The sequence below is a fragment of the Manis pentadactyla genome, chromosome 1, assembly GCF_030020395.1.
Source record: "Manis pentadactyla isolate mManPen7 chromosome 1, mManPen7.hap1, whole genome shotgun sequence".
Taxonomy (NCBI): domain Eukaryota; kingdom Metazoa; phylum Chordata; class Mammalia; order Pholidota; family Manidae; genus Manis; species Manis pentadactyla.
Genome location: NC_080019.1, coordinates 122,178,710 through 122,194,691, shown reverse-complemented (window position 1 = coordinate 122,194,691; position 15,982 = coordinate 122,178,710). Strand labels below are relative to the sequence as shown.

The window sequence follows — 15,982 nt, the reverse complement described above, 5'->3', positions numbered from 1 at the left end:
GCAAGATATAACAAAGGAAAAAATCCACCTTATCTATTACCCAAAGCTAATCAATTAAAACATTTTGATGTATTTCCTTCCAGATTTTTCACATATTTATATAAATTAAGAAATGGAATTATGTTCTCTACAATCTTGTTTGTTATTTTTTATATTTAACTTTGTAAGTACTTTTTAGTGTCATTAAATATTTTAGTGCTTTTTTATTATGGTAAAATATATATATAGTGTGAAATTTACCATTTTTATCACCTTTAAGTGTATAATTCAGGGACATAAATTACATTGACAGCATTGTGCAATGATCACCACTATTTCCAAAGCCTTTTCATCACCCCAAGCAGAAACTATGTACCCATTAAATAATGATTCTGCATTGCCTCTCCTCCCAGCCTCTGATAACCTCTAATCTCCTTTTTGTTTCTATGAATTTGCCTATTCAAGATATTTCATATAAATTGAACCGTACAATACTCATTTTTCCCTTTTGTATGGTTTATTTCAATTAGCATTAGTTTCAAGGTTGTGTAGTAGCATGTATCAGAACCTCATTGCTTTTCTTACGGCTGAACAATATTCTATTATACGTATATACCAAACCTGTTTATCCATTTATCTATTGATGGACTTGGGTTGCTTTTACCTTTCAACTATTGTGAAAAATGCTACAGTGAACATTTGTATAAAGTATCTGTTTGAGTCCCTGTTTTCAATTCTTTTGGGGTATAGGAATGGAATTTCTGGGTCATATGGTAACTATGTGTTTAACTTATTAAGAAACCACTGAACAATTTTCCATAGTGATTTTCATCATTTTGAGTTCTCACCAGCAAAGTATGAGGGTTCCAGTATCTCCAAGCCTCATCAATACTTGTTAGGTAACTTAAAAGATATTTAGAGATCCTGATGGGTATAAAATATCATCTTTTTTTGTCTTTGAATTCAGTTCCCTAGTGACTAAATGATGTTGAATATATTTTCATGCAGTTTTTGGCCATTTGTATGTTTTTTCTTTGGAGAAATGTTTATTCAAGTCCCTTGTCCAATTCATATCTGGATTTTTGTCTTTGGTGTTGATTTCTAGAGTTTTTCATTTATTGTAGGTATTAAAACCTTCCCAGATACATGATTGCAGGTATTCACTCCCATTTGATATGTTCTTTTCACTTTCTTGATAATGTCCTTTGATGTACAAAGGTTTTTTGTTGTTGTTCATTTTGTTTTGTTTTTTAAATTTTTATTAAGGTATTATTGATATACACTCTTAATGAAGGTTTCACATGAAAAAACAATGTGGTTACTACATTACCCATATTATCAAGTCCCCACCCATACCCCAATGCAGTCACTGTCCATCAGTGTAGTAAGATGCCACAGACTCACTGTTTGCCTTTTCTGTGCTACACTGTTTTCCCCGTGATCCCCCACACTATGTTGTACAAAGGTTTTTAATTGTGGTTATTCCAATTTATCTATTCTTTCTTTGTTGCTCATGCTTTTGGTATCATATCTAAAAATCTGTCAAATCCAAAGTCATGAATATTTACCCTGTGCTTTCTTCTAAGAATTGTATGGTTTTAACTCATATTTAGGTAACTGATCCATTATTTTTGTTGATTTCTGTATATAGCAAAAGGTTAGTGTCCAGCATCATTTTTTACATGTGGAAATCCAGTTGTCCCAGGACCATTTATTAAAAAGCCTATTCTTTCTCCATTGAATAGTCTTGACGCTCATATTAAAAATCAATGGGCCTAAAGGTATGGGTTTATTTCTTGATTCTCAGTTCAATTCTGTTGTTTTACACATGTTGTCCTTATACCAGTTCTACATAGTTTTGATGACTATTTTTGTTGTAAGTTTGAAACCAGGAAGTGTGAGCCCTCCAATGTTGTTGTTATTTTTCAAGATTATTTTGACTATTCAGGGCCCCTTATAATTTCACATAAATTTGAGGATCAGCTTTATTACTCTGCAAAAAAGAAAAAGCCATTTAGAGATTGCATTGAATCTGTAGATCTTTTCTTACTATTTTCCTACTATTGATAACTTAACAATATTAAGTCTGGCAATCCATGAACTTTGGGTGTATTTCCATTAATTTATGTCTTCTTAAATTGCTTTCAGAAAGTTTTATAATTTTCAGTGTACAAGTCTTTCTCCTCTTTGGTTAATTTATTCCTAGGTATTTATTCTTTTGGATAATGTTGAAAATGGAACTGTCTTCTAAATTTCCTATTTAAATGGTTCATCGCCAATGTATAGAAATACAACTGATTTTTATATGTTGATCTTGTACCATGCAACATGGCTAAATTTATTAATTCTAGTAGTTTTCTTGTGGATTCCTTCCTTCCTTCCTTCCTCTTCCTTCCTTCCTTCCTTCCTTCCTTCCTTCCTTCCTTCCTTCCTTCCTTCCTTCCTTCCTTCCTTCCTTCCTTCCTTCCTTCCTCCCTCCCTTCCTTCCTTCCTTCCTTCCCTCCCTCCCCCTCTCCCTCCCTTTTCTTTAATTGCTGTGGATAGAACTTCTAGTACAATATTGAATAGCAGTGTTGAAAATGGGCATCTTTGTCTTGTTCCTGATCTTATAGGGACAACTTTCAATCTTTCATCCTTGAGTATGTAGGTTTTTCATCCTTGAGCTGTCGGTTTTTCATTATATAATATATAATCATGAGGATTACATGTAACAACCTAATTTTATGACAATCTATCCTGAATTGATGCCTTAGCTTCAACAGCATGCAAAATCTCTGCTACTTTACAGCTCTGTTTCCCCCTTTTAGGTTGTTGTTACACAAATTACATCTTTATTCATTGCGTGCCCAACAAAAAAGATATGTAATTACTTTTTATGAATTTGTCTTTAAATCATGTAAGAATGAAAAGTGGACTTAAAAACCAAAAATACAATGATATGGTCTTTTTATTTGCCTAAATAATTACCTTTACTGGTCAAAATGAGAATGTCAATAAAGAGAAAGAAATTACAAAAAGAATTCTTTAAAAAGAATTTCTTTTGGCTCATTTTCATAATTTCTATCTCTTTATTGAGATTCTTGTTTTGTGTATGGGTTATTTTCCTGATTTCCTTTAGTTCTTTGAGGATATTAAAAACATTTATTTTTAAGTATTTGTCCAGTAAGTTCAATGTCTGGGCTTTCTCACAGATAATTTCTCTCAATTTATTTTGTCTGTTGAATATTGTAATGTCTTAACTCTGGAAATCATGTTCTTCCCATTCCCCAAAGTTTGCTGTTTTTTGTTTTGCTGTGTTTTTGAGGTTTGTCAGTCTGTTTAGTGACTTTCCTAAACTGTTTTTACAAAGATTCTACCAGTTGTCATGTGTAGTCACTGAAATCTGTGTTCCTTTAACTGTTGTTCAGCTAGTGTTTTTGACAGATCCCTAATTATAAGAGTTTAAAAACAGGAACAAAGAAATACCTCCCCCAATCTTTGCAGACTGGTTCTGAGTTGGGGTGCTTCAACATTTAGCCAGGCTTGTACTAAATCTAGAGAGCATCTAGAGCTGAAAACATAGGGTCTTTTCTGGTCTTTTCTGAGCATGCAGCTTACCCTGGGCATGTACGTGGCTGTCTACATTCCCCAACATACAGAGATGCTTATGACTGCCGTAATTTCCCAGAGAAACTTTAGTTTTCTTTCAGGCTTTGGGTCGTTATTTTATGTCTCAGCTGTAACCTCTCTCCTACTCCTGGTTATTGTGGGTAATTTGTTAGTTTTAGTATGTTTTCAAGCAGTGTGTGCTGCTGTTCCACCCCGAGTGAACATTAGGTGAAACAAAGATGCTTTGCATTAGGTGAAACAAAGATGATTGCTTTCCACCAGTTTTTCAGGTAGCCCTCTGTCATGTTAGAACAGACGTACACAATAATTTGTGGATAACCTCTGTGACCAGGGACAAGTGTCCATAACTAGGCATGATGGGCTATGATCTCCAGGATTGCCACAAGGATGAGGAGGGTGGGCAAGGGCAAGTAAAGATGTCACAAAGCTTTCCTACTATTTTTAAGTTGCCTTTTTCTTGAATCAGCATTTGTTTGGATGCTATAAACCTTTGTCTGTTTTTCAGTTGTAGCAAAGTTAGTCTGAGAGTTCTGCTTGTTTTTTGCTGTTTCTGTGGAGGGATGGGATGTTGGAGCTGCCTACTCTGCCGTTTTGCTGATGTTACTTCTCATTTTTGTCTTTAAATATTTCAATGCATTGCTTTTTAATGACTGCATGTTATTCCATTATGTAGATGTACAATGATTTACTGTAAATGATTCCATGGTGTATATTTTTCTACATCTGTGATATTTAGCTTACATTTCCAGAAGTGGAATAATTATGTCAAATGCTGTGAATATTTCTTGATCTCTTCATATTTGTTGCCAAATTGCCCTGTAGAAAGTTTTTGTCAATTTACATTTTCACAAGCTGTGTTTGAGAGTGTACATTTCATCACTCCCTTACCTATAATTTAATAGTCCTTGCCTACTTAATTGACAATAAAAGGCATCATGTGATTGTTCCATGTCTTCTGTCTTAGAAATTCCTCACATGACTTGAGTTTGACATTAATTGTTTTCTTCCCTCAGTTTGTGATATACTTCAATTTGTCAATTTCTTCATATGTGTAGTCTAAGAAGTTGTACCATTCTTCTAATGTAGAATACATATTCCTGTTCTCATAAGTATAAAACTTGAATTTATTTTGTAGTGAACTTGAATGGTGCCTACCCCAAGCTGGTGCCTTTCAGACCTGCAGGACGGCTGATCTCCCCACCTCTACTGCTCTCTGTGATTTTCAACATTCTTCTCAGCCTGGCCATGCACATTGTGGGCTTTATTCTGGTTCAGAGGCAGCCTTGGTATCCCATGGACATGCACAGGTACCACGACAGCCTCAATTCTAGTTTCTCACATTCTAAACATTCTAATTTCTATCACACATTGTCTGACCCATATGATGGGAGGCAAATGGGTCTTCATTCTTCCAAAGGCTTTGGCTCCCTTAAGTCCCTTGGGCAGCTTCCCAGTGATCTTCTGTTCTCTGTAGCACAGTTTGAGGGTGAGGGACTCATGCCTTGGTACTTACCTTTGCCTTTCTTGTATTATAATGATCTATGACCATCTTTTATATCCAGGGTGACCATGCATTACAGTTTGCCTGGGCACTTCCAGTTCAAGCCTCAAATTCCAATGAAATTATTAAAATCTTTTTTTCCTTTCACATTCAAATCTGTTCCTGATGGATGATAAAGTATAAGACTACTCTACTTATATGGTCTTATAATTATCCATCTTAAGCCATTAGAGGGAAGAATCATGGCTTATACATCTGATTCTCTGCCCAATTTACTGAATTGGAGCCCAATTTACTGAATAAATAACTTGTTGAATCTGTCTATCTATCTATCTATCTATCTATCTATCTATCTATCTATCTATCTATCTATCTATCTATTTATCTATCTATCTATCATCTATCTATCTATCTATCTATCTATCTATCTATCTATCTATCTATCTATCATCTATCTATCATCTATCCATCTATCCAAAACATAGATCCATCTGTGCTGGTTTCTTTCTCCTTATATTTCAGTATATTCTTTCCCAAACTGTAGGCAATCATAGAAGCATTGAGAGTATGATGTCCTGTAGATACAAATGCCCCATAAAGGCCTGTCACCTTACTTCATTAGCTTTTTTGTTTTCCTTTTTAGTGTCTGCACAGTGCAAAATGAAAGCAGCTCACAGTTAACCATTTCTTCTACTGCTCCAGAAAAAAATGGAAGTAATGGTTCCTTCACAAGTTTCGAGAACACAACTATATGGTTCTTGGGAACAATCAACTGTATTATTGTGGCTCTCACCTTCTCTAAAGGAAAACCATTTAGGCAGCCCATCTATACAAACTGTGAGTAGAATTTTGCCAGATCAGAGGTGAGAGGTCATCAGAGAGGAGGACAGACATGCTCAGGTCACTCAAGGAGCACCTGCAGCTTTGATGCTTATCTAAGGTCTCCTGAGTCCCACTACAGGGCTCCATAAAGCACATTGTGCAGCCTCATTCTCATGATCCTTTGCTTTTCCCCTCAAATCTGCATTAAATATTGGGGCTTCTTTCACCACCTCTTTCTCTCACCAGAAGATTGTCTCTACGTGTCTTTTCATGGGATCACTCCAAATTGGGAAGATTCTTTTATTTCTCTGTTTGTCAGTACTTGTCAGAATTCACATTGCAGATGGAGAGAAGGGTACCAGCCCCCTGTTGGAACATGTCTGCTGTCATGAAGACGACGATCTGGGTGGGATTGTGTGGTTGGCAGGCTTGGAGTGAGTCCAGCTTGGAGAGACCTGACTCTTGATGAGTGTAGAGGCTCTTGGCTAAACCTTACATCCTGAGCTGCAGATAGGGGTGTGTTTTAGGAGGAACGGATGACCTGCTTAGCCTTTAGGGCATTCATTTGTATACCATCAGTCCCATTCTAACTGGGAAAATTTAGAAGCACAAGTTGAAAAATCAATATCCTCATAAAAATTTGTTCAGAGAAAATTATTTTGCCCTTCCTCTTGGGATGAGGAAGCAGCTGAATACTGACCTCTACAAATGTTGCACTGTAAACATTTATTTTATTTTTTTACAGAGTTTATTTACTCTGTAAAAAGCTCTCCTTTTTTCCAGGGAAGTATTTGAAGCAGATGATTTGCGTTAAAGAGACTCAGATACATGGATGTCTTCAAGGCATTTATTGAAAATATATTTAATCAATGTTACCCTCCCTATATTTTCCATTTTTATTAATTGAAACTTATGCATGTGAAAATTTCCAGTTGCCTCAAGGACATGCATAGAAATTGTTTAGGTGATATCTATTGCATAGAAATGAGTACTTTCCATCTATTATGCTGTATTTGGATGTAGAAATCAAATAAATTTAATCAGTGTTAATCTAGACTATGTCTATCAATAGATATGACACTGTATATTCTGATTTCTCAGAATGATAGCTTGTGTTCTTATTTCCTCAGATATATTTGTTGTTCTGCTGATTATACAGCTGGGTGTGTGTCTATTCGTTCTATTTGCTGATATTCCAGAATTATATAGGCGTTTGGATGTAAGTCTTATCTCTGGGATGTGATGATGTTTCACAGTTCTATAACACCCTAACTTCGAAAAGCAAGTCACAATTACAATGCATATGGTTTCTTGACACTGATTATTCTTGTGGGATGATAAATGAATTAATTTATTCATATTTTTTAATTTAAGCCAGTCAGGAAATAAAATTTGTCTTGCCCTGATTTCAAGTATTTCAAAAGCATTGAACATTTTTATCTTAGAAGATCCCTGTAAGACCGGAAAATCTATTTATATATATTCTCTTTCAAATGTGAGAGAAATTTCCTCTAAATGCATCTGTTTTGAAGCTGTTAAAAACAGTTTTGGCTATAACACTTGTTCCATTAATTCTCAAATCTGTATTTATATCTTTTTAAAATTTCATTAAAAGTGTGTTTTTCTTCACATTCATAATTAATGTCTGCAAAACTTACTTTCAAGAGCCATACCCTACCTTATGAACTCTCTTCGATTTTGCAATTTCAAGACTAGTTTGAAATTCTGTAAGAGACATAAAGTTTACATACTCAAGCAAAGGAAAATATACATTTTGATTCTTCTAACCTATAGTACTTTTAAATTAGAAGTTAATCGTTACTAAATGTCCTTTACACCAATAAATAGAATATGGAAGAGACATCGAAAGGGGCTGAGCTTTTTTTAACTTAGTGCTGTGTGAACCTGCCTGCCTGCCTCTGCATCTCAAAGATAAGTTTCACAAGGCTGAAGATTCTTACTCATTTTTTCTATTACCAGTGCCTTGCAAAGCCAGTGGCACATAATGGCAATGAATGACTCATTGATTATTGTATTTCAGGCCATTAAATGTAGACAAGCACTTGGCATGCACAGTGAATTGCAAGCCAGCAGCTCCTTCATGAACCCATCATGACATCTGACATTAAACTAATGTCTACGTTTGGTTTTCATTTTATAATTGTATTACTATGGCTAACAGTGTAATTGCCACTGTTGTTAAGTGTCTTCATGAATTAGATTAAGTACTCGTGGAGAAAAATAATCTTGCCCACTAGTCTTCTAAGTGAATTAAAACTTCTTCATCCTATAGAAGTTAAGGTTAAGACCTGTTGAGTTTTGTACAGTCTTCACCTGTAGACTCTTGCAAAGAGGATGGTCCTTTTTATAATAAATTGGGGAGCATACTTGGTTTGGTGGGAACCAGTGTGGAATCATTGCCAGCATGACTTGCAAAGCAGTCTGCAGAGAATTATTGTTCATCTTAAAAATAATTATTTTTCTTATTATGACATAAAATTATGAGTATATTTTACAAAAGGTTAACATATAGTCAAGGAAAAATTTAACATGATTCACTATGTCCTTCCGTCTTTGAAAATTCATATTATAAATGTGCATCGACTGATTTATGAAGCTTATTTTATTTTAAATAGAATCATGCTGTTTTGCATCCTTGCTGTTACTCATTTTTAAAAAAGAAATAAGCATAATTTTCAAAAAATAGGGAACACACTTGCATGATTTAAAATCCGAGAGTTAGAAAAATTCTATAATGAAAATCTTCCCATCCTTGTTTCCCAGCTACTAGTTTCCCTCTCTGGAGGCAGCTGATGATACCAGTTTGTTTTACATACTTTCAGAGAAATTTTATACATATGTGCACATATATATGTGTATGTGTGTGTGTGCATGTGGTGTACATGTGTGTTTGTATATATATTCATGTTCGGCCACATTTTTATACAAATAGTAGCAAACTATTACATTTATTCTGGTCTTCTGAGTTGGATATGTCAGGTGAGATGAGATTAAGGTAAGAAAATTATTGGAGGAATTGCCTGGAGGGAAAAGCTTAAGAAGCCAGAGGAGGGGGGAAGGCATACCACTAGGATGTGGGTCTGATCCCCATGAGGAAGAGAGGGAAGGAAGGAGGCCTGATGAGCTATTTCAGGCTTCAGTGCATTTCTGAAGGAGCCAAGCCAAAGTTGCCCACCAGAGGTTCTCGTGTCTCACAGGAAAGAACAGGATTAGAAGCCCTTCTGCCCTCAGTTCCTGGCTATGAGCGGCCCTGGAAGTGTGGCGTCAGGGTGACCATTATGGTCGCATCTGAGTACCACACCTGGGCATATGCCATTCATCCTCCCAGCTGCAGACTGATGGGCATTTCCATGGCTGCTACACCCACATGCACAGTCCTTCATCTTGTTCTTTTATGTGACAGTCTATTTTGGTAATTGTTCCATATCAGTATATACAGCTTCCTCATTCTTTTTCTGTTAGTATAGCATTTCATTGTACCATAATTTATAGGTAATCCCTATTGAAAGACATTAGACACTCAGGTTTGTTTCCAGTTTTTTAATGTTACAAACAAAGCTGCAATAAAATAGCCTTATATATACACCATTTCAGTCATGTACTAGTAAATCTCTAGAATAAATTCCTAGAAATGAATGTGAACTTTGAATTTTAATAGCATTGCCCTCCATAGAGTTGTGCCAGTTTTTACGCCCACTTGGATATAAGGCAGTGTATGAGGAGCACCAGGTACATCAGAGTGCCCCTGAGTTTGTTTCAATCATTCAGTTATCCGTCTAACATACATATGAATCATCTATGTCATCTGGGCAGGGTTTAGGGAAGACACAGAGCAAGTGGGGAAAGAGACAAGTGGTGGCAGCTGGATTTTAGCCCTGCCGGCTTGGTGGATGTGTGCCCTGGGGACGGCACGGCCTGCGCAGCTCTGCCTGCAGTCCTGACAGGGAAACCTTGACCCAGGACTCAAAGGCAGAGATGTGGTACCAGACAGAAGAGGGCAGCGATACCCATGTGGTGGTTTAACACGGGCACCCTCAGAGCCTCCTGAGAGTAGGGCCACATTTCTGTATTCCCAATAAAAAATAAAACACAAGCAAAGTGGTCAAATTTATTTTGGGAAATTTAGAAATTACAGAGAAAAAAGAACAAGAAAGGAAGATAAAAGAAAGAAAACAACAATCACAGTCCCCAGATCACTGGAATCATTGGGTATTTACTTCCACACTGTTTTCTGTGCATACATGCATAGAAATACTTATATATGTAAAATGTGTGTGTATGTATATATGTATATACAATATGTATATAAAACAAATACACATATATGCATGTGTCTTTTACTACATGATTTATAACTTATGAAAATGTACTGTCAACATATGTAAATTTTTTCCATTGTATATTTGTCTTCAGACTAACTGTGCTTTTTTGTCTCCTGCCAGCTGCTCTGCACTCCTGTTCAGTGGAGGCTCTACATTGTCATCATGCTTAGCACCAATTTTATTGTGTCCTTTGTTGTGGAGGTAAGTGCCTGCAAGCTGCTGGTCTCTGTGGGGGTCTGCGCGGAGTCTGAAAAAGGGGCAGCTCAACAGGGGACAAGGCTCAGCAGTGCAAGGGGCTCCCTTCCCTGGCAACCTGAGCAATGGTGCTCTCTTCTGATGAGTTCCAAACAAGGCACGAATTCTCCCATCTGTAATGTGGAGGTGGGAAGAATGGAATATTGACCTCTAAAGTGGCATCCATTTCTAAAATTCACAAATAGAGACCCAATTCAATTCATTTTTTTGAAACTGAGGTGTGATTCACATACTATAAAATTCATTTTATAAACTTTTATAGAATTTATAAAATTTTATAAAATATACAATCGTACACTTTTTAAAGTATACAATTCAGTGGCTTTTAATGTATTCACTAAATTGTACAACCGCTACCACTATCTAATTCCAGAGCTTTATCATCAACCAAGAAACCCTGTGCCTATCAGCAGTCACTCCCCATCCACCTTCTTCCTCCCCCGCCCCTAGCACCCACTAATCTACTTTCTGTCTCCCAATTGGCCTCTTTTGAACATTTCATATAAAGAGGATCACATAGTTTGTGGCCTTTTGTGTCTGGTTCTTTTCACTTAACTTGTGTCACTTTACAGATGGGAAATGAGATTCATAGTGAGCTTTTCCTGGCTTTTATTCTTCAGTTCCAATTTCTTCCATCTTGTCTGTAATATGAGCTCATACTCCCCATTCTTTTACTGCATGGCTCACTCTCTCCTTTGTTAGTGTTCTTAGATGTGATCATTCTTCAAAGCCTGCTGTTGCTTAGGGGGTGCCCTCCAAAGGATCCATTTCAACAGAGAGGTAAGCTGCAGGGCAAAGGCCATGTAGGAGCTAGTGGCAGAACAGGACATAGACTTAGGGTCGTAGAACTCCTCTCTATATGCTAAACCAGAGGCTCACACATGGCAGGCCCATTGGGGCCTCAGAGTCACCTGGAGGGCGTATTAAAACAGACTGTCTGGCCCTGCCCCCAGCACTTCTGATTCAGTAGGTCTGGAACGGGCACAAGGTTTTGTTTTAAAAGGCTGCCAGGTTCTCCTGGCTCGGAAATCACAGTAAGTACTGTGCTAAACAATATGGTCTCCAAAGCTACCAGATTAATAAAAAAGCATTCCTATTGGCGTCCTTGTACCTAATTACAAAAAGATGGACCTTGCCCTTTAAGGGGTAACCTTACGTATACATATCTCGTTCCTCTCCATGATCATAGCTCCTCTGTCTAGCACGTCTTTGCCCATCTCTGCATACCGAAATGCTAGTCCATCCTCTGGCACAGCTGTGTACTATCATGAATCTTTCCTGCAGCCTGGATCAATTAGGCAAGCAACCAACTTCCCTAACAGTTTGCCTCAAAGCTCAGCCAACAGTGGCTTACACAATAAGCATATTTATTGACTCACTTAACAAGAAGATTGGAGGGAAGTGGCTTGAGGACTGTTAGCCAGTCAGCAGTGTTATTGGGATCCTCATTCTTTCACTTTCCTGTCTCACCACCTTCAAGGTTGACCTTTCATCTTTGTGCTTGCTTTCTATGGTGCCTAGATAACCTTCACATCGCCAGGCAACATGTCTGTTTTCAGCGCAGGATGAAAAGGGAAGAGGCACCAGCAGGCTTTTTTCCCACAAGTATGAACGTTTTATCGGGAAACCAGAATATTTCCTCCAGCCCACATGGAGACTCACTCTTGTTCTTGGTTAGAACTATGTCTCATTGTCAGACTGAGCAGAAAAGGATTCTGGGAAAGTGGATCTATGCCAGAAATGTAGACAGGTTGGCTTACACTGTTCTGTAGGGCAATCAAGCCACAGAGTCGGCCATAATCCCCTAGCAGGAGACCATTGCACTGTCAGTATTTTTGCAGTTATGAGCATAATCCAGGCTAAGTCTACCTGGGTTTGAATCCTGTCTCCACCCTTTCTTGCTGCCTGAGTTTGGACAGCACTTGCTACTCCTCTTCTCTGTCCCCATTTCCTCACCTGTAAAGTAGTGATAAAAATAATGGCATCTTACTTGGGTTACTGTGAGCATGAAATGTGAACAGTGAAAAGCACATAATAAAGTGTTTAATAAATATAAGCTATTATTAGAAGATTATCTTGTGGTTCTTACCATTTCTTACTTTGTATCTATCAATCATTCGGGTATTTGTTGATTCATTCACTCTTCCCACCAGCATTTGTTGGCCAGGTGTCATGTCCTAGGGCATGATGTGAAGGTGAAAAGGATGACAAAAGGGTATCACTCACAATCCTCAGTGAGCAAAAGGACAAGTTCTATAATTACTTGCATATATTTTTTTCTCATACCTGCCAGTAAACTGTTCGCAAGAACTCATCTCAGTAGCTACAGTACGCAAACCCCTGCTTTGTTCTCACAGGGGCTGGGTAAAGGTTTATTCAATTATTACATGTAAGAAGTGACCCTGATCACCCCCAGCAGATGGCAAGGATAATTTGATACTTATGAAAGATAGTTTCTCTTTTGTTTCTCATGCTGCAGGAGAAATAGAGACACACGTGGGTGTTAGTGTGGGTTCCCAGCAGCTGTACCCTGAGAACACTGCGGGTTCCAGCTCACAGCCACTAGCCCCTCTACTGCAGCCTCCAGTTATTGGAAGTCACCCCTTTGCCTGCTGTCAGTAGGAACTAGGAACAAACCGAAGCCATTTGAGTCTTTGGTGAAGGCAGTTGTAATGGAGAATTATGGACACTAAGATTTCCTGCCTCATAAAGTGAGCCTCTTGGAGTAGGTCAAGACCCCAGACTATCAGGCAAACAGCAAGATGTTTTCCTCAAGTGGCTCTTGGTATGTCTGACAGAATATGCTAAAGATCCCTGGGATGGACTGTGCTCACTCCATACTACCTGGCCCACCCGTGGCAGAGATGGTCCAGAGAGGTCCTTGGGTCACAGGTATGGGGGCTGGTTGGCTTCCTTTTGCACAGTCACAAATACTGTCTGGCCTGCTGAGAAATCCAACCCTACCCTAATCCTGTTGCAGCCTAGAGTACAAACAGGTTTGAATGAGACCTTATCCTTTACTGTTTCTCATGATCTAACCTCCAGCTGAAGGGCATAGAAATTAATGTGTATAACTTTAATCCTCTCTTTTTTATTACTAATGTGTTTGTATATTTATGCATGTATGTCTACATGTATGAATTATTTGAGTAGCCAGTCAGATGAGCTCATGAGGTGAAGGTTTTTTGAAGAAATGGTATCTCATCAAGGCATCCCTTTTGTTTCTAGTTCTGCATTTCATTTACAATGTACAGTGACAGAACAGATCCCCTCTCAGTGCTTCAGTTTCCCTTCCCAGAACAGCAAAGCAATAAGCTCATCATACTTCTAGAACTGTAAATAATTCCAGGCATGCATAGAGTACTAAAGTCTTTCTATATGTGTTGTTTTGTTTCATTTGTTTTATTTAAAACCTGCTCAGATTTCCTGGAGGTAGGCTAGATTTTAAAACCATTAATTGGATACCTGTGATCCTGCCTTATCCCAGCTCTAAGGAGAACTATAAGTAAACAGGACAAAAACCTTGTTATGGGAAAGTAGAGTTTCAGGTCTGGTTAGGCAAGCCCTGAGGTTTGCAAGATGCTGATCAGATGGCTGTGTGGGTCTTTAACAGCATGCTAGCAGATGGTTAGTGTTTAGGGGAAGATTCAGACTATCTATTCTCTATTATGTCCATGGGCAATGGGACTCAAATGTCAAAAATGGGTGGGCTTTAAAAACTATCATCTGTGGCCAAGTTCCTGGTAGAATCTACAGAATGAGCTCTTTCAGTTTAGCAAAGACACCACGAATAGGTACCAAAGCTGGTTCTGATTCTGTGGGACAGCTTGGCTCCTCATATTTTTCCTCTTCATTTCTTTCATGATAACTTTTAAGATGGTCAATCTTTGACTGAATATGATAAAAATGAAATATTAACATGATAATATCTCATGCACTCTGTATCATAAGTCAGAACTTGGACTGTATCTAGGCTCAATCTAACTCATGAAATAAAATGGCAGTCCAGAATGTTTCCAAAGAGATGTCTTTTTTGTAATCTTAGAAAGTGCATTGCAGTGAAATACTTGTAGGTGAAAATTAGAGGCATATGTGAATAGGACCACAGAGCACAGCCTTTTGTTAAATGAATAGGTCTGGAATATGATCAAGGGAGGCACCTATGCTGCCATGCCCTGCATTGTGATTGGTGTTATATAATCCTCATGATAAATGTAAGCAGAAGGAATTGTGATTTCTAATCACTGAGGCTTGGATAGGGCATTTAATTTGAACATAGGAGGTGTCGGAGCTGGAACTCAACTCCAGATCTGCTTAGCTCCATGACAGTGGCCCATATTCCTATTTTATTGACCTGTGTTCATGACTATGCAGTTATACACCAAAGCTATGTCATACACATGGCACAGCTTTCTATAAGGTCAGTTCCATTTGGTGGTAAGTAATTTTACATGTCATTTTATATTAAATCAAATATGGATGTAGCATGGAGTGGATGGCAGAATTTGAATGATTTTAAATTTAATTTACATATGACATTCAGAAGAAATTTCATCCTTGGGGCCAACTACTTTAAGCTATGTTTCCATATTCTTGAAACTATATGCCTCTCCCTTCTCCCAGAAGAGTTCCTCAAGTAGAAAAGTTTGAGAAGCTGAGACCTACCCCATGAAACCGCTTTGGACCTGTTTATGCAGGGCTCTGGTTCTTTGTCAAGCTGGATCTAAGCAGCCAGGTGCCTGATTAGGGCCTCTGGAGGGCTATAGTCTGGAAATACTAGGCCTCTGATGGTAAAGAGTGACTCTTTTATTTTGCAGGAGGCCATTATTGAAAACCGAGCCCTGTGGATGATAATCAAAAGGCGTTTTGGCTATCAATCAAAAAGCCAGTATCGGATATGGCAGAGGGCCTTGGCAAATGAGCCCAGTTGGCCTCCACTAAGCAAGACCTCCTACTCTGACATGCCTGAGTGTGGCACAGGAGAGTCTTACAGCAACCCGGTGTTTGAGAGCAATGAGGAGCATCTCTGAAGGCAATGTGATATCCAAGTGGATAAAACACAGAAACAACGGCAAAGAGGATCAGTTTGGGTGATTTTTAAGCAATGAGACTCATAATATCAGCTGGAAGTTTTGGAATCAAAAACCTATCCAATCATGGTCACAAATTAAAGTCTGTTGATAAAATACTTTCTACAAAGCAGAACACTGCCCCAGAGGAGTGCTTTTCTCTTGGCTTCTGAAAGTATTAGGTGTATTCATGACTCAAGAATTGGCCAACAGTGGCAATAGGCCAAGAGATTGGCAGGCTTCAAGAGAAGAACAGGTCATATTTCTTCTTAGATAATACATTTTTTAAGTGAGTTGAGGTAAAGTAGCACTATGTATAGTCATAGAATCGCAACATGTTAAAGATCATTGCTGAATTCATATTTTATTGATGAAAAACAAATGCATGGGGACCATCACACCAA

The 15,982-nt window shown here is 38.0% G+C and overlaps 1 protein-coding gene across 5 annotated transcripts in view; it reads left to right on the top strand.

Annotated features, from left to right (window-relative positions):
• ATP13A4 (ATPase 13A4) overlaps window positions 1-15,982 on the top strand; it is a 123,776-nt gene extending 107,794 nt beyond the window's left edge. For 2 of the 5 annotated variants that reach the window (XM_036875271.2, XM_036875268.2), the window contains 5 exons: window positions 4,724-4,895; window positions 5,733-5,926; window positions 7,042-7,130; window positions 10,375-10,455; window positions 15,327-15,982. In XM_036875271.2, coding sequence (XP_036731166.2) covers window positions 4,724-4,895; window positions 5,733-5,926; window positions 7,042-7,130; window positions 10,375-10,455; window positions 15,327-15,539 — 749 coding nt within the window. In that variant the 3' untranslated portion in view covers window positions 15,540-15,982. Of the gene's footprint in view, window positions 1-4,723; window positions 4,896-5,732; window positions 5,927-7,041; window positions 7,131-10,374; window positions 10,456-12,030; window positions 12,664-15,326 lie in introns of those variants that run through there. The other 3 variants (XM_057501243.1, XM_036875272.2, XM_036875273.2) reach the window with 3 other exon arrangements.